This window comes from Tursiops truncatus, chromosome 15, assembly GCF_011762595.2.
Source record: "Tursiops truncatus isolate mTurTru1 chromosome 15, mTurTru1.mat.Y, whole genome shotgun sequence".
Taxonomy (NCBI): Eukaryota; Metazoa; Chordata; class Mammalia; order Artiodactyla; family Delphinidae; genus Tursiops; species Tursiops truncatus.
In genome coordinates this window covers 76,733,732-76,756,854 of record NC_047048.1, presented here as the reverse complement: position 1 = coordinate 76,756,854, position 23,123 = coordinate 76,733,732, and the positions used below count along the sequence as shown (strand labels likewise).

Below are 23,123 nucleotides of genomic sequence, written 5' to 3'. Positions count from 1 at the left end.
ACCCCTCACCCTGGCAGATTCCTCCAGATACCCACACCCAGTTATTGTCCTGGGCAGTTTGTCCCTCTTCAGTCCTTGATTGAACGAAACCCTCCCTCACTCAGCTCCTATGTCTTGTCTCAGCCCAGTAATAGTTGGATGTAAAGTAAAGTTTATTCTCTGCTAGCTTTGAAAGCTGCCTACAGTTTGGCAGTTAATTTAAGAACTTTTCTATAAAAGCAGTAAAATTAGATATTGATGCTGGCAAAAAAAAAAAAAAAAAGAATTAGCATTCTATGTGCATTTTCTAAGTTCACGGCTTAAAATCCTGGGGCTTTGGAGTCCGGTCCCCAAGTTTGGTCTTGACTGCACAGGGCCTTAGGAGCTGTGTGACCGATGCAAATTATAATAGCTCCTGGTGTCTCGTTTTTAAAGTGGGGACAAGAATAAATAGAAAGGCTACAGAATTTGGTAGTGAAGAGTCTAAGGTCCTGAGCCAGACTGCCTGGGTTCAAATCCCAGCTGCATCACTTGCTAACCAGGTAACCTTGGGCAGGTGACTTAGGGTTTCAGTGTCTTCGTTTCCCCAGCTGTAAAATGGAAGTGATGGTGGTTCTCAACCTCAGAGGGTCCCAGCCGGGCTGCCGTGGGCACCTACATGGAAGACACTTAGAGCTGTCAGGGTTAGCTCTCATTACTTACCCAATCAGGGGCTGTGACAATTAAATGAAACAGCACACGGAAAATTTTGCACAGAGCCTGGCTCATGGCAAGCCCCCAGCCAATATGAGTTGAATTATCACTGGACCTAGAATGATCTTTCCCACCTCTTCTTAATTCCCTTCCCTAATTCTCTTGCTTAATTCCCACTTTTTTAGGTCCCAGGTTAAAAGTCACCTCCACCTAGAAGCTACCTATGATTTCTCCCTCCCCCCCACCGCCCCCCACCCCTAAGGTTAGGTTCTTCTTAATTCCCTTCCCTAATTCTCTTGCTTAATTCCCACTTTTTTAGGTCCCAGGTTAAAAGTCACCTCCACCTAGAAGCTACCTATGATTTCTCCCTCCCCTCCACGGCCCCCCACCCCTAAGGTTAGGTTCATCACTGCTTCCTCACCTAACACATATCACAGTTGCAATTAATTTGTTATTTCGTAACAAGCGGTCTTTAGCCAGAAAAGTAAATTCAGGTGCTCCTGGGGATCAGGCAGTGGCAGCAAATGCAACAGCGGATCCACTGTGATGGAGCGTGGGCGGGCCTTTGGACAATAAGCAGAGGAGGAGGAAAGCAGCCCCTGAGAGCCAGGAGGCAGCATCAGCTGGGCCTTGGTGTTGCTGGGAGCTGGGCTGACTCTCGCTGGTGGGTTGTGCTGTTCTCCTGGTGAACGCAAACAGGTTCACAGAATGTCTGCAGGAGACAGGGCCACTCTGACTGTGGTGGGACAGGATGAAGACAGAACCCCTCTGTCATCACACCTGAGCCACGGGATACCAGACATCCCTCCTCCCCCACTGAGCTGAGTGACACTGCTGCTTTACCTACTACGGCTTTACCTTCTGTGCTTCTCAGTAATAGTCGCTAAGATACCAAATCATAGACTTGTCCCCACCTCCTGACAGCCTCCAACGCAGGCTTCCGTGAACTGTCCCCCCAAAATCATCTAACATGAGCCCCAAACCTCTAATACTCTTTAGGTCCTTTCTAACACCCTCTTACTGAGACCCTCCACGGCTCACGTGGTATGAGGTTTCCTTCGTTATAATGACTAATCAACCTATCCAACTACAGGTGTGTCCCTGGTGGTCTTTGGCCAGAGGTCATTGACCTAGGGAAACCCACCTAGTTGATTTTGAAAGCCTTAAAAAAAAATTCTGAGGGCTCAGTTTGGCTTGTGGGCCCCCAACTAGTAGTTTAATATCTAGTTTACTAGACTGTAAATCTCCCTGGAGCAGGAACTAATCAGTCTTGTTTTCCTGCCACCCAGCACCAGGCCTGGCACATCCTAGGCACTCAGTAAAACAGTTACCAAATGAATGCAGGAAAGGGCAGCTGTAAGGATTAACTTCATTAAATGTGCATGAAGTTCATGGCGTGGCACCTGCCCCATCATCAGGGCCCCGTGAGGGCAGCTCTGGGGCTGTCGTGTGCCAGATGCTGGAGCCGAGATAATGGAGATGCTTCCCGTGGAGAATTCCAGGCTCATCAGGGAGGGGAGGAGAATTTAGTTGTAAGACATACAAACCCAGCCATCTGTGACAAGTACAGCCTTGTGCAGAGAGTTCATGGAGTAGATTGGTCCCAGCGGGGAAAGCCAAGGGAAGAAATGATGAGTGAGATCGAATGTATAATAGGCCTTGAGAACCTCACCTGCCTTGGGGAGGAAGATGGGGGGGCACTTCCTCCTGGTGGTCTGGAGGTGGAGAAGCTGATCTTGCTTCTGAAGGCGAGATCTGATAACAGTGGCAGGAGATGACACGGGGAGTATGGGGTAGCAGCCCTGCTTTGATCTGGCCTTTATTGTGAAGAAGCTGGGGAGCCGTTGAAGGTTGCCGAGCGTGTGAGTTATTAGTAAGGCAAACGATGTAATGATTTGCCGGGAGAATCTGGCAATAATAATAATAGCTAATTCTCATGTACTGCTCATTATGTGCTGTGTACTTTTTTTTTTTTTAATACTTAGCCGCGTTGGGTCTTCATTGCTGCACGTGGGCTTTTTCTAGTTGCAACGAACGGGGGTACTCTTCGTTGTGGTGCACGGGCTTCTCATCGTGGTGGCTTCTCTTGTTGCCGAGCACGGGCTCTAGGCACGTGGGCTTCAGTAGTTGTGGCACGGGGGCTCAGTAGTTGTGGCTCGCAGGCTCTAGAGCACAGGCTCAGTAGTTGTGCACGGGCTTCATTGCTTCACGGCATGTGGGAACTTCCCGGACCAGGGCTTGAACCCGTATCCCCTGCATTGGCAGGCAGATTCTTAACCATTGCACCACCAGGGAAGCCCGCCATGTATTTTTTAAGTACTCTATATATGAAGTCGTTTTTCACGTTTTAAATTGTTATGAATTTAAATTTTACATTTCATTTTAAAAATTAACTTTTCAGAACATAAATTAGGTACTAAGAATTATTATCCCCATTTTACCCATAATGAACTAAAGCACAGAGGAATTAAATAACTTGACCAAGGTGACAGAGCCAGAAAGGGGCAGAACGGGGCCTGAAAGCCAGGCTACCTGGCCGAGGAGTCTGCACTTGACTGCACCACATCACCCCTTAGGAAAGTCCTCATTGCAGTGTTTCTCAAAAGAACCACATGGAGCTTTGGTGAAAAATGCAGACACCCAGCCCCCTCCCTTAAGCGTACCATCTGGGTGGGTCTGAGCAGGGTCCTGGGAATCTGGACCAGCCAGTGAGGGCTTGGGTCAGTTCAGATGCTTTCAGTTGCTCTTAACAGCACTAAACTACAAGAGGGCTGGATTGTAAAACATTCCTTACCTCAGGACACGAACGGCAGGGCAGACCCGGGGTCTTTGCATCTTCTTGCTGTCCTCGGCAGTAGTCCTCCTCATGGCCACAAGGGGGCTGCTGCTGCTGCTTTCAGCCTCAAGTCTTCACTCAGCCCTGCCCATGGATGGGGAAAGGGGCGGCTTCGCTTTACCAGAGAGGAAATGCTTCTCCAGAAATTCTAGATCCCATTGGCTAAGATGCCCCGTTCCACTGTCTTGGAAGAAGCCAGGCCAGCAAGGGACAAGGAGGAGGGGCTTAGCAGTGGAATCCAATCCTGAGGCCCCTCTGGACAGCCACACTCCTGCCACTACCCTGTTAGAATAGTCTAGAGCAGGAGTTCTCAAAGCTGGTATGCAGAAGAATTACATGGAAAACTTGTTAAAAATCAGCTATAAATATACCCAGAGTATACCTAGATCTCGGCATCAGAATCTTTGGTACATGATCAATTTTGAGAACCACTGGACCAGGAGGAGAAAGACAAGAAAGGATGGAAATCTTTCAGTGGCAGTGTCAGGCATGTAGGTGCTTCTTTTTTCAGAATGAAAGTCCACGTCAAGCCGCGTATCTTCGCCCCAATTCCTAATTCCAGGGCAAGAGGGTCTGATTGGTCCAGCGTTTGTGCAGGTGTCTGCTTCCAAACCAATCAGCTGCGGCAGAGAGAGGAGGTGAGGGTCACCCTTGGGACGGGGGACAGATGGGCTGATGTGCTGGGGCAGGTGTGGACCACATTCAGGAAAACCCTTTGGAAGAACATGAGAAGACTTTTCCTTACAGAGAGAGGTGGATTTTTCTCCCAGCAGGTGAATTCTGAGTTTGCATTTGAATCAAGACCCCTAAGTGTGAGTCCTAATAAGCATGGCCTATACTGGAAGAAACAGGAACAAACAAACGATAGATTTGACGATATGACAATGAAGCAATTTCCTTAATCTGTAAAGATCGGGTGTTCCCCGGTGACTTAGTGGATAAGAATCGACTTGCCAATGCAGGGGACACGGGTTTGATCCCTGGTCCAGGAAGATCCCACGTGCCGCGGAGCGACTAAGCCCGGGTGCCACAACTACTGAGCCTGTGCTCTAGAGCCCACAAGCCACAACTACTGAGCCTGCACACCACAACTACTGAGCCTGCCCTCCAGAGCCCACGTATTGCAACTACTGAGCCCACGAGCTACAACTACTGAAGGCTGCATACCTAGAGCCTGTGCTCCGCAACAAGAGAAGCCACCACAATGAGAAGCCCATGCACCGCAACGAAGAGTAGCCCCCACTCACTGCAACTAGAGGAAGCCCGCGCGCAGCAGTGAAGACCCAACGCAGCCATAAATAAATAAATCTGTAAAGATCATTTACAAGTCAATGAGAAAAACGTAAAAATTCAATAGAAAAAAAAAGAGCTAATAGCATGATTAGGCAGTTCATAAAGAAGGTATATGAATGAATAAAATATGGTGGAAAAGAGATTCATCTTCACCAATTATTAATGAAACGCAAATTAAACTAAAATGATCTCATTTTGTCCTGTCAAATAGTCTGTGTGATAGCCAAGGTGAAGGGGAGAATGTACATTGATTTAGATTTTCTGGAAGGATCTCATAATTATGAATCACCAAGCAATAAAATGACCATTCCATTTTGACCTGGTTCTTCAGCTTACAGGAAGGTATCGAGAGAAACTAGGGATAAGTTAAAATTTTTGGATAGGTATTATTTATAAAGGTAAACACCTAAAAACCAACTCATTGTCCAAAACGGGGGAAAGGTCAATTTAACTGTGACAACCAACATGATGGCATATTATGTAGCCATAAGAAATTGTGTTTTGGGTGGATGATAACGTGGCAGAATGCTTTCACATAGCAAAATTGTTTAATAAAATTGCTTAATTGTTTAATAAAAAAGAAAAGAATACAAAACAATTTAAGCCATGACTCCAGTTTTATACTTTTAAAATCTATGTAAAAAGGCTACGTTAGTCATTTGGTCCATCATTAATTCAACCAATGTTCTCTGAGCCCCTGCACTGCCAGCGTCTGTGTGAGGTTCTGGGAAACAGTGATGGAGAGAAACAGGTGTTGTCCTCACCTGGCTCATCCAACCAAAGGAGGAGAGGATGGTCATTAAATACTTTCCCAAATAACTATTTAACTACAGTAGAGATAAGTACTTTGGGGGAAAAGTACAGTATCTAATGAGCATATCATGCAAGGGGGTGTACTGCCGTATGGGGACAGCACTGGGCAGGTTTTCTTCTCTACACTTTTCTGTGCTCCCTAGATCTTCTACCATTGGTGTTTACTGTTGTTTTGAAAAAATAATACATTTTTAATTTTAAAAAAGAGAAAAGGTTTTTAAAAATGGAGTTTTTAAGTCAAAGAAGAGAAGCGAGAAGCAAAGTGGCTTGGGAGACGTGGAATCTTCAGCTATTTGAAGAACAGTTTTGTGGGAGGAGCTACAGTTGGCCCATGTGAGCCCAGCGGATCTAGGACACCAGTGGATCCCAACCACAGAGAGAGATTTTGGTTCCCTGTGAAATTCATGTGACATTCTTACTTTTTAAGCAACAACATGAGTGAATAACTGAACACCCAAGGTGCTCCTGCTACAGACCAGGACTGCATAGAACAAACCGCGTGTTTCAGATACGCACCTGGGCACACGGGCAAGCCAGGGAGAGCCCCGGGGGCAAAAACAAAACCAAAGGCCGGTGTGAGGCTGTGAGCTGCTGGGGGTTGTTGGGGGAGGGCTGGGGGAGCTCATCTCACTAAGCACTGGACTTGATTATAAGAGCCATTGAGAACATTCTCCCCTGGGGATAGGTCATGCCTCTGCTGGAAGCAGTTCCCCCCTCAGCAGATCTGGGTGCTTGGGGTTGACCCTGCTGCCTTCACTTCTGCTGGACACTCAGATTCCCCAAGGCCACTGCCACTATTTATGCCAAATCTGAAGACAGACAAGGGACCCCCCCCCCACCAATTGATCCCTGCATTTGGGTGCCTGACTCCCTATGCATCCTGCCGCCTCCCTCAAGACACCAAAAGCACAGGCAACAAAGGCAAAAATGGGCACGTGGGACTGCATCGAACTTCTGTGCATCTAAGGAAACAACCAGCAGAACGTAAAGGCAGCCTACTGGATGGGAGAAAATATTTGCAAACCATATATCTGAGAAGGGGTTACTATCCAGAATACTGTCGTGTTTCCACTTTGCCGTGACTCACCACGAAAGGGATGCTGAGGCTTACGGTGGAGGGGCAGGTGGACAGTTAGGGGACGAAGCCCCATCGATCTCCCTGGAGGGCGGGAATCCCAGGCTCAGGATCATTCAGGACCCAGCACTTACCTCCCCAGGAGGGTTACGGACTCCACAGCTGAGCTGAGCCGTAGGGAGGGCCTGGCCACTGTCACAACCCCTCCCCACCCCAGCGTCTTCCAGCCTTTTTTGTTCAAAAAGTGGTAGAGCAGAAAGTTGGGAAGTCATGGTAGCGTGAACAGCCATCCTCGTTTTAGCACTGAAGGTCCTGTATCCCGGGGAACCCTCAGTCCCAGGCAAACGAAGGCAGTTGGTCTCCCTGAGTCTTGATCATATTCCTGTTGAAAGTTTGATGCCCAGTTCTGCTCAAGGGTAGTAACTCACATTTATTAAGACTCAGCTGTGGACATATCCTGTGCTACTGATGCTCTCATGAAACTGCAATAACCTTATGAAGTGGGCACAGTGATTATCCCCACTTACAGGCAAGAAAACGGAGGCTCAAAGAAGTCACGTGACTGGCCTGAAGTCCCACACCTAGGAAGTAGCTGAACCTAGACTTTTATCAGTTCAAAGATACATTGTAACATCTGAAATGGGGATGCACCTTGGAATCAAGGAGATAGCTGCCAGCCAAGAGGCAGTCACCAAAAAATTGTCTTCACGCGCTGGGAAACCTTGATTGCATTGTCATTGATCACTTTTTTGGTCACTTTGGCAGAGTTGTGTGCATTTTTTGGCGCTACATTTGTTGGGTTTAATTGCTGTTTGAAATGTCTTCTGCGATGTTGCAGGATGATTCAGATAGAAGATGAAAAGTAACTGTGCCCAGAAAGATCTGGAAACAGTAGCAGCGGGTCAGTTTGATATTAATGAAGCAAATATTTGTTGCTGGAGGAACAACTGTAGTTTTTGCAAAGCAACAACCAAGAAAGATGGAGTCCCTCAATTAGACAAAGCTGGGTTAAGGTTTGCTGCTGAGATGCCTGGAAAAGGATCCCTTACACCAGTGGTTCTCAAACTTGAGCCTGTATCAGAATCACGTGGGCAGCTTGTGAGATTGCTGGGTCCACCTGAGAGTTTCTCATTCAGTAGGTGGGGGCGGGGCCCGAGAATTGCCTTTGTAGCGAGTTCCTAGGTAAGTCCAGCGCTGCTGGCTGGGGACCATGCTTTGAGAACCAAGCAGAGCCGAGGAAGCAGGAGCAATAGCTAATCCCACAGAGTAGATGAAACATCTCAACAAGAGGCAGGTGTGGTTGGTTAAAGCATCAAAGAGACTTGGTGTGAAGATGGAACATGAGTTTGTCAGACTCTTTCGGCCAGCTTTAAACAGAAGCCACTTCCCCCGACGTATTTCAATTGAGGAAAATGGAAACCATGATTTTGCTCAAATACCAAATACTGATAGAACCCAGCTATTCTTTGACATGCATTGGAATGAGGCTGTCATTGCCAAAGGTGCCCAAGGAGTACAGGTCAGGAACCTGAGTTTCCTATCAAGTATCCAAAGAAATCTAAAAGAATTCATTCAACGAATACTATAAAATGTCTAAGGAATATCTATACATATATAAATACCTAAGGAATATGAAAACATTGCATTATAATGTGTTGAATAGGCAACTTTTAAAAATTTATTGTGTGTAAAATAATGCTGCATCTTACAGTCTATAACATCTTAGATTCAAAGAAAGATGATGTTTGTTTTAAGAGAAACTGTAATTAACACCTCAAACCTGTGGAGGGAGTATTACTGCTTCAGGCAAAGCCAAAATAGGGAGTAATGTCAGGCCCATGTTGATTTAAAGAAGTGTACTCTGTAAGTACAATGGCAGAAGTGTCAAAGGTGGTGCCTCAGTGACTGAGGTTTGGAAACAGAAGATGACGTTGGCTCTCAAAGCCATCATTAGGGCCGCTCAGCCTGACAAGTTCATCTAATGAACAGGCCCCATGGTTGTATTTACTCCTATTGGAAGCCACATCTCCATGTGACGATTACATGTAATAAAGGAAGAAAGAAAATACATATTCCCAAACCATAAATTTAATTAACAAAGTAGTCAAAAGAACTATAATTGAAAAAAAGAAATTTGAGACTGCCTGTTATACCTGTTATAATGACAAGGTTAAAGACAAAGATGATAAAGATGTTTGGTCTCCTTTTTATTCTTTTTTCCTCAAAATTTCAGTAAGAATACAAGGTTTGTTTGTTTGTTTTAGGAGTACTTGTGTTAAAAAGTATTTATGTTTAGAGAGTATTTGTAGTTTTGCCCAGAATTCCTTCAATCAGTTCCTTTCCAGTTGTTTGTTAGGATTTTGTGATAAAGCTTATGAAAGTAATGCTTTTGGCTGAAGTTAAGAGAAAACCTACCTGGTAAATGGTAGGGACATTTCTTTTTTATTTAGTAAGTCTAGATTTGAATGGTTTTCCGGGCTCTGGCTCAACATCTGGTTTTCTTGCTCTCCCTTTATGGTTACAGAATGGCTGCCACAGATCCAGACATCACGTCCTCACTCCAGTATGTCCAAAGACAAAGTGGGGCAACCAGGGCAGCAAGAATGAGCTTTCCTCAACTACCTCTCTTTCTGCCCCCACCTTTTCTTCAAGTCAGGGAGAAAATCTTTTCCAAAAGCCCTGCAGCAGATGTTCTCTAGTGTCTCATGGGCTAGAACGGGGTCACATGATCACTCCTATGCAGCAAGGGAGACTGGGAAAGCAATATTAACATGTTCATTCTCTACAAAGGAAGGTGGGCAAAGGGAATATCTATTGGGTATTCATATTATGAAAATTAATAATCATCATATCTTTTAGTTTCAGCTCCAGAATTTGTTTTTGAACATGGCTATCAAACATATCTGCCCACAGAAAGCAACGAAAACCAGACAGCCACTGTCATCTCTCTCCCTGCCAAGTCACGAGCCAAAAAGCCCACAGCCCCAACTGCTCAGAAGAGGCTTAACTGTTGCTATCCAGGTAAAGGCAGCATATTGTCCTACTTTTGTAGAGAATGTGACATTTAACAGGTCCAGGACTCGAACTCGTGAATTCCTGACAACTGGACGTAGATGTGCTCCAAACTGCTTGGCTTAAAAAAATCAACCCACAGCATTTGCATCATCACATACGACCTGTCTCTCACTGTCTCTGGTCACCATGCACTGGGCTCTAAGACTTTTATAGCCATGGGCCTTTCTTTGAATGGGACTAGTGAAGATTTAAGATTACTGTGAATTTTTCTTTCTGTGCTGTAACTTAGGAAGACATCCAGAAAAATTATTCCTTCCTTACTTTAAAAAAAAGAAAAAAGAAACCTTTAGGGGGCTTCCCTGGTGGCGCAGTGGTTGAGAGTTCGCCTGCCGATGCAGGGGACACGGGTTCGTGCCCCGGTCCGGGAGGATCCCACATGCCGCGGAGTGGCTGGGCCTGTGCTCCGCAATGGGAGAGGCCACAGCAATGAGAGGCCCACATACCGCAAAAAAAAAAAAAAAAAAAAAAACCTTTAGGGAAGGCAAGAAAAATTTCAGACTTAAGGAATAGTTGCAAAAATAGCACAAAAAATTTCTGTGTACCTTTCGTCTGGATTTCCCAAATATTAACGTACTATGTTTGCTTTGTTGTTCTTTCTATATATACATATATGTCCCCCAAAGTTGCAGACATGATGTCCCTTTACCCCTAAGTACCTCAATGTACATTTCCTAGAAACAAGAATATTCTTTTATATAACCACAGTACAATCATCAATATCAGGAAATTAACATTTATACATACAATTATCAAACTGCTGACCTTATTAAGATTTTACCAGTTGTCTCACTAATGTCCTCTGTATCAAAAGGAAAACTGGTCCAGGATCCAGTTCATAATACACATTGCATTCAGTTTTCATGTGTCTTTAGTTTCCTTTAATCCTAAGCTTTTGTCTTTCATGACCTTTGACAGTTTTGCAAAGCACAGGCCAGTTATTTCATATTGAATAAAACGTTCGTCACTTTGGGTTTGTCTGATGTTTCCTCATGATCAGATGTAGGTGAAGCAATTTGAGCAGGAAGTACAGACGAGATATTATGTACTTGGTACCTGGTATCAGGAGCACACTGATGCCTGTTGGTCCCATTACTGTGGGATTAACTTTCATCACTTGGTTAAGGAAGTTTCTGCCAGGCTTCTCCATTCTAAAGTGACTGTGTTTCCCTCTGTCATTGATTTTTCCTTGCCTTTTCTTAAGGTTGCCAGTTCAAGACTGCCTATGGCATGAAGGACATGGAGCGTCATTTAAAAATCCACACGGGTAAGTGGTTCACACACATCCCTTCTCTGTGCTGGGAGCTGGGGATCCGGACAAGTCAGACACATGATATGATGCAGAACCTCACTGGTCATCATGGGAATACAAACACAAATGAAATAAAAACGAGATGCTCTTTCTACACGTGATTTTGGCAGAAAATGTTTAGAGCAATAAAATCCAGTGCTGGAACAGATATGAGAAAACTTAGAAGTGGAAATGTGAACTGGTACAGACATTTTGGAAATTGATCTGCCAGAATTAATTTAAATGCACATATTCTTCTCATTTGGAGGAGATGATCCTGTCAGTAAGTGTGTGTGTGTTTGTGGTGTGTGTAATGACTGGTAAACAGAAGAAGGAGGGGGAGAATAGTGACTTTTCATTTATGTATCTTTACACTGCATCATTGGATACCTGAGTGTGTTTTGCAATTTTGAAAGGGGAATTTAATAAATACTTTTTTTAAAGTATTTTATTAAAAAATACTGTTTTTAAAGAATTTAATAAATACTTTTTTTTTAATTTAATAAATACTTTTTTCTCTTTTTTAAAGAGAAAAAAAGGATTGCATGGAAAAAGAAAAGTGTGATTATTTCTGGTGATTTTAATTTTCTCTAATGTATTATTTTTATGTCTCCCAGACCTTCTGCATGGAGAAGGAATTGCTTTTAGACTATTTTTCCTGAAGTATTAGATGCTCATAATTCAGATGATACAGTCATATATGAATTCAGTGAGTGTCAACGTGTACAAGGGAGGGACACTGAAATTTGGCGTGGGCATCCCTAATTGCCCAAATTCTGCTACTTAGCCTCAGATAAAATATCTGGAAGATAAAATAAAGAAGATAAAACATCTAGCAGTTATCTCTGATACTCCTTGGCCACGGCCAATGATTGCCTTGTTGCACTGGGATCACCATCATATCTAATCAGCCTCACGGCGTCCTGTCATTTGGATTTCTTCTAGTTATCACAGTCTGAAGTTATTAAGTTTTAGGTATTGGTAAGCATTCTCAATGTAACAAGCAATGAATCTCTCCTGGTGGGTGCCCTGTGTTGAAGTTCCATCAGTCACACGTAGCATATTCATCATTGTAAGAGTAAAGTGCTGTCATTATGCATGATAACTGGGGAAGCATTATAAAAATGTAAGTGAGGACAGCACCATGGAGTCCATCGCTGCAAATCTTCAGGAAGCATCCTCTACTCACAGTTAGCCACACTTGGGTTTGTAGGATGATTTCTGCATAACTGCAGCATCTCCGTCAACATCTTCAAGTCAGAGAGTTGACAAGGTGTACTTACCTTAGTTACTTTTGGAGAAGAGCTCATGGCCAGGAACAGCAAGAGTGGGGCTCTTTACCAGCAGAGCTGGCCGTAAACCATCCAGCTCCACCGACATCCGGCATCTGCTCGGTGTTGCACATACACAGGATGGTGCCCACAGAAGCTGTTTAGCAGCTGTCAGTAATGAGAAATTATTGTTCCTGGATTTTTTAATTTGACTGTGAACATTTTTAATAATAAAATTACAATCTTGGGCTTCCCTGGTGGCGCGGTGGTCGGGAGTCCACCTGCCGATGCGGGGGACAAGGGTTCGTGCCCCAGTCCGGGAAGATCCGGAAGATCCCACACGCCGCGGAGCGGCTGGGCCCGTGAGCCATGGCCGCTGAGCCTGTGCTCCGCAACGGGAGAGGCCACAACAGTGAGAGGCCCGCGTACCGCAAAAAAAAAAAAAAAAAAAATTACAATCTTTAATATACTTCTAGATGTATTCTTAAATCCCAGATGTTTGTTCTATGAGGATAGTGACCAACTTTGGCTGACAATTGATTTTAGCACTTAGCTATTTAGGATTTGGCCAAAATACATGTTTGATATGTAAAGTAAAGAGTGAAAATCCTCACATTACTGTTAATATGATTGGAGCAGGAGTTAAAAAAAAAAAAAAAAAAAGTGAAAATCCTGACTCACAGCCCACATCCTTCTTATCTGACACATGCCCAAAAGTCACCAGTCTTAATAGTCCAGTGTGTCTCATTCTTAAATTTTGGCATGTGTATACCAGGCTTAAAAACGCACAATTTACTTTTTCCATCTCTTATTAAGTTAATAATATATACACTCTCTGCAACTTTCTGTTTCTCCTTTAACGCTGGATGTCTTTCCGTGTCTGTATGCATGTGTCTACTTCATTCTTTTCGATGGCCAAGTAGGAAATTGGTTCAATAATTTATAGTACATTTACAGTATTGTACATATAATACTTCAGCCTTAAAAATCATGTTGTAGAAATTTAATGATGTGAAAATGATTGAAATTATTTTAAGTGCAAGAAAGTAGTCAGTGGAGAGGCAGTGTTGCATTTGGCTAAGAAAGCAAGACTGTCCTGGGTTCTAATCCCAGTTGTTGAGAGAATTAAGTAAAATCATTCAGAGGCACAGTACCTTCCAAAAAATAAGGGTTTAAATTGATGTTGGCCAAGAAGGTTTTTCTACCCCAAAATGTGCACACACACATACAAGATAATTGGAAAAATCGATATCAAAAAATTAGCAGTTGTTCACGGGTGGCAAGTTGACAATGTGCATTAGTGAGTACAGTTTAAGCTGCTGTAGCAAAACAGCCCAGCACCAGCTCACACAAGGTGGGGGTTTATGTCTGTCTCACGTAGCTGTCCAGAGGTATGCAGGTGGTCTAGGCAGGTAGGCAGCTCTGTCCCCATCATCCAGGGACTTAAGTTCTCTCTCTGTATTACAGTACGTTAGGTTACGTATCCGCCATCTGCAGGTATGCTGTCCTCACCTGCTTGTTCACCCTCATGTCTTGGTAACAGCTGGCAAGACAGGTGGAAAGAGAAAAAGTAAAAGGCAAGCCATTTCCTTTTACGAAAGGGACACATTTACCTTCTCTGCCATTTGATTAATGAGGACTTCATCGCAGAATCACCCCTGGCTGCGAGTGAGGCCGAGAAATGTATTCTTTGGCTGGTCAGACGTGAGCTGTACTAAAACTTAGAGATTCTGAGTTTTAGGGTGTGTCTGTTATGAAAAAGAAAAAAGAGCTAATGGGTATGAGACAATGTTTCTTATTTTACTTAGCTGTACTTTAAAATTTTTGAGTTGCCTTCTATTTTAAATTGATAAAGAAAGAATTCATCTTCAATGTAGGAAAAATTAGAAACTACTAATAAACCACATAGAAGAAGCAATTCCTCCTCTCCCAAGACGTTAGCTCTTTGCCCATCATCCATGTAGTTTTGGGGCGGGGGGGGTTCTAAATATCCTTGGATGACTGTGTCTTAAGCTTTTCATAAGGCAGTGGGAAATAAGCCTTTTTCCCTTTTCATCTTGTTTCCTGATGCCGTGTGTGCACGTTTGAAGGAGACAAACCCCACAAGTGTGAAGTCTGCAGCAAGTGCTTCAGCCGGAAGGATAAGCTGAAGACCCACATGCGGTGCCACACGGGCGTGAAGCCCTATAAGTGCAAGACGTGTGACTACGCTGCTGCGGACAGCAGCAGCCTCAACAAGCACCTGCGGATACATTCCGACGAGCGGCCCTTCAAATGCCAGATCTGCCCCTACGCCAGCCGCAACTCCAGCCAGCTCACCGTACACCTCCGGTCCCACACAGGTACGTCCTTCATGTGGTCCTTACGCTGCGCTCCCAACTGCCTGTTGCCTAAATCACCGGCACCTTCAAGCACTGAGTCACAACCTAAGTAAAGGACCTGGGCACGTTAGTTCATCCCGTGGTTTGCAGTTTTGCTTTTCATCTGCTCAGAAGTCGCTTTCTCTGTAAAATAGGGAAAAACATCAAGGTTATAACTTTATACACATCTTTATGTAGCTTTAGACCCTATTAACTAGTATTTACTTGAGGAGGTGCGCTAAATGAAGTATAGATATAAGCAATGCATTTTTAATCAGTGTCTGCATAACGTATGGTTAGGCATTTCAGTCGTCTTTTGAAGTTCAGCATGGGACAGCTTGATGAAAAAACTCAGCTGAGTAGGTAACTTAACAAATGATGTATGTTTTCCTTTTAGCAAGTGTGTCTCTTCGCTTTCGATACAGTGGTACTGTGTAACCACCACAAAATCTCAGCAGCATATTATAAAAGCATTTGTTGCTCACGTACTTCAGGTCAGCAGGGAGTTGGCTAGACATTCCATTGATCTTGGCTGGGCTTAATCACATGTGTGGGAAAGGCTGGGTGTCCACTGACCCTGGCTGGGGATCTGCTGGCTGTCTCCTTGCCTTGGCTGGGGCAGTCTGGCTCTGCCCACATGTCTCATAGCCTCCCTCTGGGACCAGTGGGCTACTCCAGGCTTGTCCTTCTCGTGTCAAGGGCAGACCTCTGCATGGAAGGCAAAACAAGTATGCCCCAATGTGTAAGCTCATTTCAAGCCTCTGCTTGCATCCCATTGGCTAAAGTAAGTTAAATGGTTGGGCCTGGTGTCAACGGGTGGGGCTGAGCTCACCCACAGTGGAAAGTCATCCCAGGGTTACATGGCAAAGGCCATTTTTGCACCAACCATCATTCACCAGTTCACCCCACCATCATTCACATCTCTCTGACATGCAGACGCATTCATGGCCTCCCAAAACCCACACAAGTCTAGCCAATCATAGGATCAGGAACTTGCAGTCTCCATCAGGTATAGATATGGCTTCTCTTGACCTAGAGCCTTCTGCAATAAAAAGACAAAGCTGTCTGTCCCCACGCTCCCAGCATGCAGCGGTGAAACGCAGCCAGGATACTTATGATATTCCTCCTGTTCCAAAGGGGAAGAACAGGAGGCGCTTGGCAGTCACTGGTGCACAGATTGCTGAAATCCCTCTGGGCAGGTGTTTCCAGGTCCCCACACTCTGGGAACAGGGAATGTTTCTTGATTAGGCGTTGACTCGACCGTGTGCTTTTTGACTCTGCTCCCTGGAGCAGCCTTTCATCACCTCCCTTAACCACTTCTGAAAAGGAGTGGAAAATGTGCCTTTGAGAACCTTTCTCAGCCTGCCTCCTGCCTACCGAAAGTTGGGATCTTTTTAGGTTTTATTTTAGTCTAGACTGACAGCTTTGCTGATAGAGCTATCTTAAAAACGTTGTGAGTTTCCTGTGTATCTGTGTGCCAAAAGCCACACCCATAATTCTTCTGGAGACTTGCCTTTCCTCTAAACTCAATTATAAGCACTTTCGGCAAATAATGTTCTGTAGGTTGAAGCCGGTGCGACTTTTAGGAATCCGTGTCCAGCTGAGAGGACTTACTTGGCACCAACTTTATTCTTTTGGAGATTTTGACAAAGAACCTTGCGCTTACACCCTTCATTTCTCATTCGTTCTTCCCTCTGCGATCAGTTCCCTGGATTTGATCTTTGTTCCCAGGCTTTTGTCGTACTTTGAAAATCTTTTGCTGGTTGAAGATGGGAAACTTCATCTAACCCAGCACATCTTTGATTTTCTGTATTCTCGCTAAATTCCATTTTGAAAATGGCCAGTTCTTTTTGGAATTTGTCTCTTTCTTGTGGGACCTTATCATATGCAGCTTGTAAGACGCTTTCACTGTTCTGCTTAGAACTAATGAATCTCTTTGCTCAAGTTCAGAATTCAGTGGGTACATTTTCTATCTTCTAAGTTACGACAGGTGACAGTTTTCCCAAATGCTTGCCGTGAAATGTGTGCACTGCCACTTTTCCAGCCTTTACCTGCCCCCCAAACCCGAAGCTACGGATTTTAGTCTTCTGTTACGGCAGCGCTCTGTTTCTCGATGCCAACAGGTATATCAGTTATCTGTTGTCACAATAATGCAGTGTAACAAAAAACCCCACAGAACCTCAGTGGATACAACAACATGCCTTCTCTGTTCATGTTTGGGGATCAGCTGGGTGTCATCTGGGCAACTCTGCTGGTCTTTGCTGGGCTCACTTACAAATCTCAGAATCTGCTGGCTGTGGGCTGGCTGTCCACTGGCCTTGGCTGCCACAATCCAGCTGTGCTCCACGTCTGTCGTCCTCCTCCTGGGATCAGCGGGTAGGACAGGATTGACCTTCTCCTGGCGATGGATGACAGAGGTACAAGCGAGCAAACCCCGATTCACAAACCCATTCAAGCCATTACTTGTATCAAGTCTAGTTAACATACCATCAGGCAAATCCAATGACGTGATAGAGCCTATTTTGTTAGGGGTCGTGGCAAGTCATCCTGTCCCTGTCGGGCGAGCATGCATAATCACATACATGGCAGAGGCCATGGCTACGGGGAGCGATAGGAGGTGGGGAGGTCTGGGGACATTAATCTGCTACAGCAAGTTAAGACATTGGCATAACTGGCGCCCATCTGATTTTCTTCAGAAATCTCCTCAACCTCGGTTAGAGGCACTGAAGGATTCATTTAGGGAAGTTGTTCAGAATCGTCTTAACTTAGGAGGGTAAACTTAACCATTTCATTTATAATAGCATCTTTAAGTTGGTCTAGAAAAAGTATATTTTCTAAAAATTTAAATGTATGCCATTTATGCAGTATCTCCATGGAATGTTCATTTCCCTTTTATGAATCTGCGGCACTTGTAAAATTTTACAAATTGTAAAATTAATAGGATTTTTGTCTTTACCCTTCCATCGCTTTGATCGACTATATTGTCTCGGTGGCAACCTAAACTCAAGAGATCTGTCAGCTTAAATATATCAGTTGCTTGTTCACAGAGCAACATTCATTAAGTCCTCACCAGGTACCAGACACTGCGAGGGTCAGGTAGTGGGCAGGAATGAACGTAGTCATTAGCTTTGGGGAGCTTATGGTCCAATGGCACTGGTACTGACCAGTCTGCCTCATTTAAGAAATAAATCTATGGTGAAAAGGAAAAAGAAGAAGATAATGATGATGAAAAGATTTAAACCCTTTGCCTTCACGTCAAAAAGTGTTGTTAAGCTCTGCGACTCAGCTGTGAGATCTGGTTATCTGGTTTTTCTGGGTTTGACCTCTGCTAAATTGCTTTTAAAAAAAAAAAAAAGGCAAACAGATCGTCACTAATTTGGGCAGTGATGTAACTGAAGACCTAGCAGAACATTCTAGAGCAGTGATTCTTCCTCTGAGTCCACAGACACCTCCACCCAGGGATCCATGAGTAGAATTTAGGAGGGCCCTGAACTTGGAGGAGGAAAAAAATTACATCTCCATTTTCACTCATCTTTCTGAAATGTGATGTGTCCTTCAGTTATGAAAATAGGCATCCAGTCTGATTACAGTGCATGTGAACTTGTCGCCAGTAGAAATCACAGATCTTTTTATAATGTGTTTTTGATAGATCAAAACATCGTTTACACTCTTCTCTATTTAGAAATTGGTGTCGTCGCTAGACCCACCGCTAGAGCTTGTTACTTAATGGACACACGTTGCCAAATCACAATTTAATTATTTAATAATTTTCAATATAATTAGTTTGTTTTGTATTCCTTTTGATTTTTATTTTAGTTTACTTTGTGCATTTAAACATTACCCCGAGAAAGCGTGCATGGGTTTCACTAAACCACCAGAAAGGGGTCCGTGGCATAAAAAATGTTGAGAGCAACATTCTAAGACAGAAGTCAGCCAACTTTTTCTATAAAGAGCCAGATAGTAAATATACTTTAGGCTTAGCGGGCCATACAGTGTCTATCACAGTTTACTCACCTCTGCCAGTTGTAGCATGAAAGCAACCAGAAACAACACTCAACAAATGGACATGGCTGTGTTACAATAAAACTTTATTTACAAAAACAGGCTGTGGGCTAGATTTGGCTCACTGTGTATAGCTTACCATTCCTTGTTCTAGGGTTTCACGTGAATGATCTCAGTGGCATTTAGTCATGCAAAGCATTGTTTAGTTTGGGGCTTCTTCCTTTTCTCGAAGCTTGTTTAATTTGCTCCATCATTAATTGCATTTATTAAACAGCTCATTGTGATGTTATAGGTCTTATACCAAAAAGTCAGAACACAATCCCACTCTTTTGAGCTTACGGTAAGAAAGCAAACATTGGTCATATGTACAGATAATCACCTAGCATCCAAGAATACCAGCTTTGGCTACATACTCTAAGATGTTAACCAATATATGACATTCTGGAAAGGGTAGCACTATAGAGACAATTAAAAATATCAGAGATTTCAGGGGTTCCGGGAGCGGGGTTAGGGGTGAATAGGTGTAGCACAGGGCATCTTTAGAGAAGTGACACTATCCTGTATGCTACTGTAATGGTAGATATGTAATAGTATACATTTGTTGAAACCCATAGAAATATACAAAACAGAGTAAATCCACATGTCAACTGGAGTTTAGTTAATAATAATCTATTAATATTGGTTCATCAGTTGTAACAAATGTACTGCATTAATGCAAAATGTTAATAATAGGGAAACGACGTGCAGGGGAGAGAAGGAGGGAGCATATGGGAACTCTTTACTTTCTGTATAATCTCCCCAAACCTAAAACTGCTCTAAAAAAGTAAAGTCTTTTAATTACAAAGAAAAAAAAAAAAGAATACCCGCTTTGGAATCAGCCTGGGTTGGAATCCAAGCTCTGCCATGTACTACCGAGTGACTGGAAACAAGTGATAGAGTCGCTCCAGGCCTCAGCCTCCTCATTTGTACAGTAGTGTTGGGAATAATATTGATAATAGTACCCACCTCATGGGAATGTCGGGATCATCAAGTGAGACCATTCTTGTGGAATGCTCAGCAGGGCGCCTGCCGTCCGGGAAGCCACCGAAGAACCTTAGCTGCTGTTGTTTCGCTTGCTTAAACAATATTGCAATGGGCGGGGTCACCAATTTGCTTGAATTATCAGATGATTGGGACTTAGCGTTCACTGAGGAAATAAACTTGGAATATCATGTCCTTTCAGATGTTGCAATTTCGCTTTTCCTGTTCATCTTTCACCGAACATGAATTAAAAAAAAAAAATCAAGCAGCTGGATTTTGTAACTTCACAAGTAAAGAACGCAGCTGGCAATGTGGGATAAATAAATTGTGCGCAATAAACACGTCTTTATTAATAAAAATCTGCATGAAGTGTAAGCTGGGCGTTTCAATCATTGTAAAAAGAATATTCTGATGAGTGAGCATGGAGCTGACTGATTTGAAAATGTGCCCTTGAATCTGTTACAACATGTAACTCAACCAAAATCAACGGATTATGCAAAATTATGCAACTGTGAATGGTTCCCTAGCAGAGTGAACACAATAACCGTAGGAACGGTAGCTTGATTGTTTTCAAGGATATACTAAGTGTATTCGCAAATCTTATTTTTTTTTACTGGGGACAGTTAAATAGCTTGATTTTCAATCTCCGTTTTTCTTCTGGGTGTTATAATGGTGGTGGTGGTTTAAGTTTGGGAAAAGGAGAGAAGCCCCCGACCCCTCTTTTTTTTTCTCCCAGGGGCTGCTAGGAGCTGCAGTTAGAAGGTCTCCACCCGCCTGCCTTGGTATAAGCGATTTTCTGGTGTGTGCTTCGGGGGGATCCGCTATGGTTGTTGCCTGCCTGTTCTTATCGAAACTCACCTTGTGTTGACAGGGGACGCCCCCTTCCAGTGCTGGCTCTGTAGCGCCAAGTTCAAAATCAGCTCGGACTTGAAAAGGCACATGCGCGTGCACTCGGGGGAGAAGCCTTTCAAGTGCGAGTTCTGCAATGTCCGCTGCACCATGAAGGGGAACCTCAAGTCGCACATCCGCATCAAGCACAGCGGGAACAACTTCAAGTGTCCGCATTGCGACTTCCTGGGGGACAGCAAGGCCACACTCCGCAAGCACAGCCGGGTGCACCAGTCCGAGCACCCCGAGAAATGTTCCGAGTGCAGCTACTCCTGTTCCAGCAAGGCCGCCCTGCGCATCCACGAGCGCATCCACTGCACCGACCGCCCCTTCAAGTGCAGCTACTGCAGCTTCGACACCAAGCAGCCCAGCAACCTGAGCAAGCACGTGAAGAAGTTCCACGGCGACGTTGTCAAGACCGAGGCCTCGGAGAGGAAAGACACGGGCCGGCAGAGCAGCCGCCAGGTGGCCAAGCTGGACGCCAAGAAGACTTTCCACTGTGATCGGTGCGATGCCTCCTTCATGCGCGAGGACTCGCTCCGCAGCCACAAGCGGCAGCACAGTGAGTACAATGAGAATAAGAGCTCGGATGTGACCGTCCTGCAGTTTCAGATCGACCCCAGCAAGCAGCCCGCCGCGCCCCTCACTGTGGGGCACCTCCAGGTGCCCCTCCAGCCCAGCCAAGTGCCCCCGTTCAGCGAGGGCAGAGTCAAAATCATCGTTGGCCATCAGGTGCCCCAGGCAAACACCATCGTCCAGGCTGCGGCGGCCGCAGTGAACATCGTACAGCCCGCCTTGGTGGCGCAGAACCCAGAGGAACTGCCCGGAAACAGCCGGCTGCAGATCTTACGCCAGGTCAATCTGATCGCCCCTCCTCATTCCTCGGGGTGTCCGAGCGAGGCGGCGGCGATGCCCCAGCCGGCTGTCCTGCTGACCACTCACGACCAGACGGACGGAGGCACTTTGCACCAGACCCTCATCCCCACGGCCCCGGGCGGCCCCCAGGAAGGCTCTGGCAACCAGACTTTCATCACCAGTTCGGGCATTACTTGCACTGACTTCGAAGGCCTGAACGCTCTGATTCAGGAGGGGACCGCTGAAGTGACTGTGGTCAGCGACGGAGGCCAGAACATCGCCGTGGCCACCACGGCTCCGCCCATATTCTCCACCACCTCTCAGCAAGAACTACCCAAGCAGACTTACTCCATCATCCAAGGAGGCGCCCACCCAGCTTTGCTCTGTCCGGCGGATTCCATACCAGACTAGTGCTTATAAAACAAAAGAAAGGGGGAAAAAGGAGTGACCAAAAAAGAAGTCAGAAATGGAATTCTGTGAGAGGTTTGCCCTTAATGTTTTTAAGGATTGTTGTGAAAACACCCCACCCCCATAATAAATGGTAATTTTATACTGCTTACTGAAATTTTTTTATGCTGCGATAGTTGTGAGACCTCTGGATCGCGGTGTTCTCAGTGCTGTAGAATCTTAAATACTACCAAGATGATCCCGATTAGGGCTTGGAATGAAATGAATTGAGTAGTGAATACATTTGTTTGCTTCCAACTTGATTTGCAAACTCTAATAAAGGTTTTTTCCACCTCATTACATTTGTGTAGTAGATGGTGCTTCTAAGCCTCTCTTAAGACCCCATCCTGAAATACCCCCAGTGTTTGGGGTAATAGTGTTTTAATACATGGATACAAATCTATCGGCATGAAGGACCATTTTCTACATAATGTTACATGGATTTTTGATCAAAAAGAAAAAAGTTTAGCGTAAATGAGGGGAAAAAAGGAATGGTTTCCTAATAAATTGATACATCATTAAAACATAACAAATGTTAGTGATTCTTCAGAGTCACAGTATGATTTGGGTTATTGGGGTTTGAATTATATAATTAAAGAGAACTTGAAGAAGCAAAGCTTCTTAGTCCTCTCTCATAAATAGTATATAAATGCCTTACCTTCTTCACAGTCAAATATGTGTGGTGCCTAAAGTGACCCAACTACCATTTTTATTTTGAAACTTCAGAGTGACAAACCTGACGTTTCTGTTTAGATGCTGATATAATTAACCTTTAGGTTAGGTTAATTATAATTAACCTTTAGGACAGTTTTCTAGGATGGCATTGTTTTAGATAGTAAGATACGTGCAGTCCCAGGGATCAGATGAGAGGGATTGGAAAAGCACCTAGGTCCAAAGCATGGGCTGTACTGACGAGAGGGAAATTTCAAATTTGTCTGTTTTGAATTGAAATGCTGTGTAATCAGTAGATGGCGCCAGAGAGCGATCTCAAATTACCCGTGCTTGGATCCAAAGACCTGAATTTGGGTCTTCATCTCTGATTTCCAGCTTCTAGCATTATCTTCAACTCAGGGTGGGCTCTTAATAAACACTGCATAAATGAAACATGCTGTCACAGAGCATGAGCAAGGATTGGTGAGGAGGGGAGGTTACTCTTGTGAGAGAAGCATATTTAAAATGTGAGAACACTTTAGATACATTTTTACCAGAGTAATCAACATTTTAATTT

At 44.4% G+C, this 23,123-nt stretch overlaps 1 protein-coding gene across 6 annotated transcripts in view; it reads left to right on the top strand.

Annotated features, from left to right (window-relative positions):
* The window catches only part of ZFP64 (ZFP64 zinc finger protein), a 78,727-nt gene that overhangs the window by 7,861 nt on the left and 47,743 nt on the right, over positions 1-23,123 (top strand). For 5 of the 6 annotated variants that reach the window (XM_019943805.3, XM_019943804.3, XM_019943803.3 and 2 more), the window contains 4 exons: positions 9,549-9,710; positions 10,966-11,028; positions 14,414-14,665; positions 20,577-22,003. In XM_019943805.3, coding sequence (XP_019799364.1) covers positions 9,549-9,710; positions 10,966-11,028; positions 14,414-14,665; positions 20,577-21,859 — 1,760 coding nt within the window. In that variant the 3' untranslated portion in view covers positions 21,860-22,003. Of the gene's footprint in view, positions 1-9,548; positions 9,711-10,965; positions 11,029-14,413; positions 14,666-20,576; positions 22,004-23,123 lie in introns of those variants that run through there. The other variant, XM_019943807.3, reaches the window with a different exon arrangement.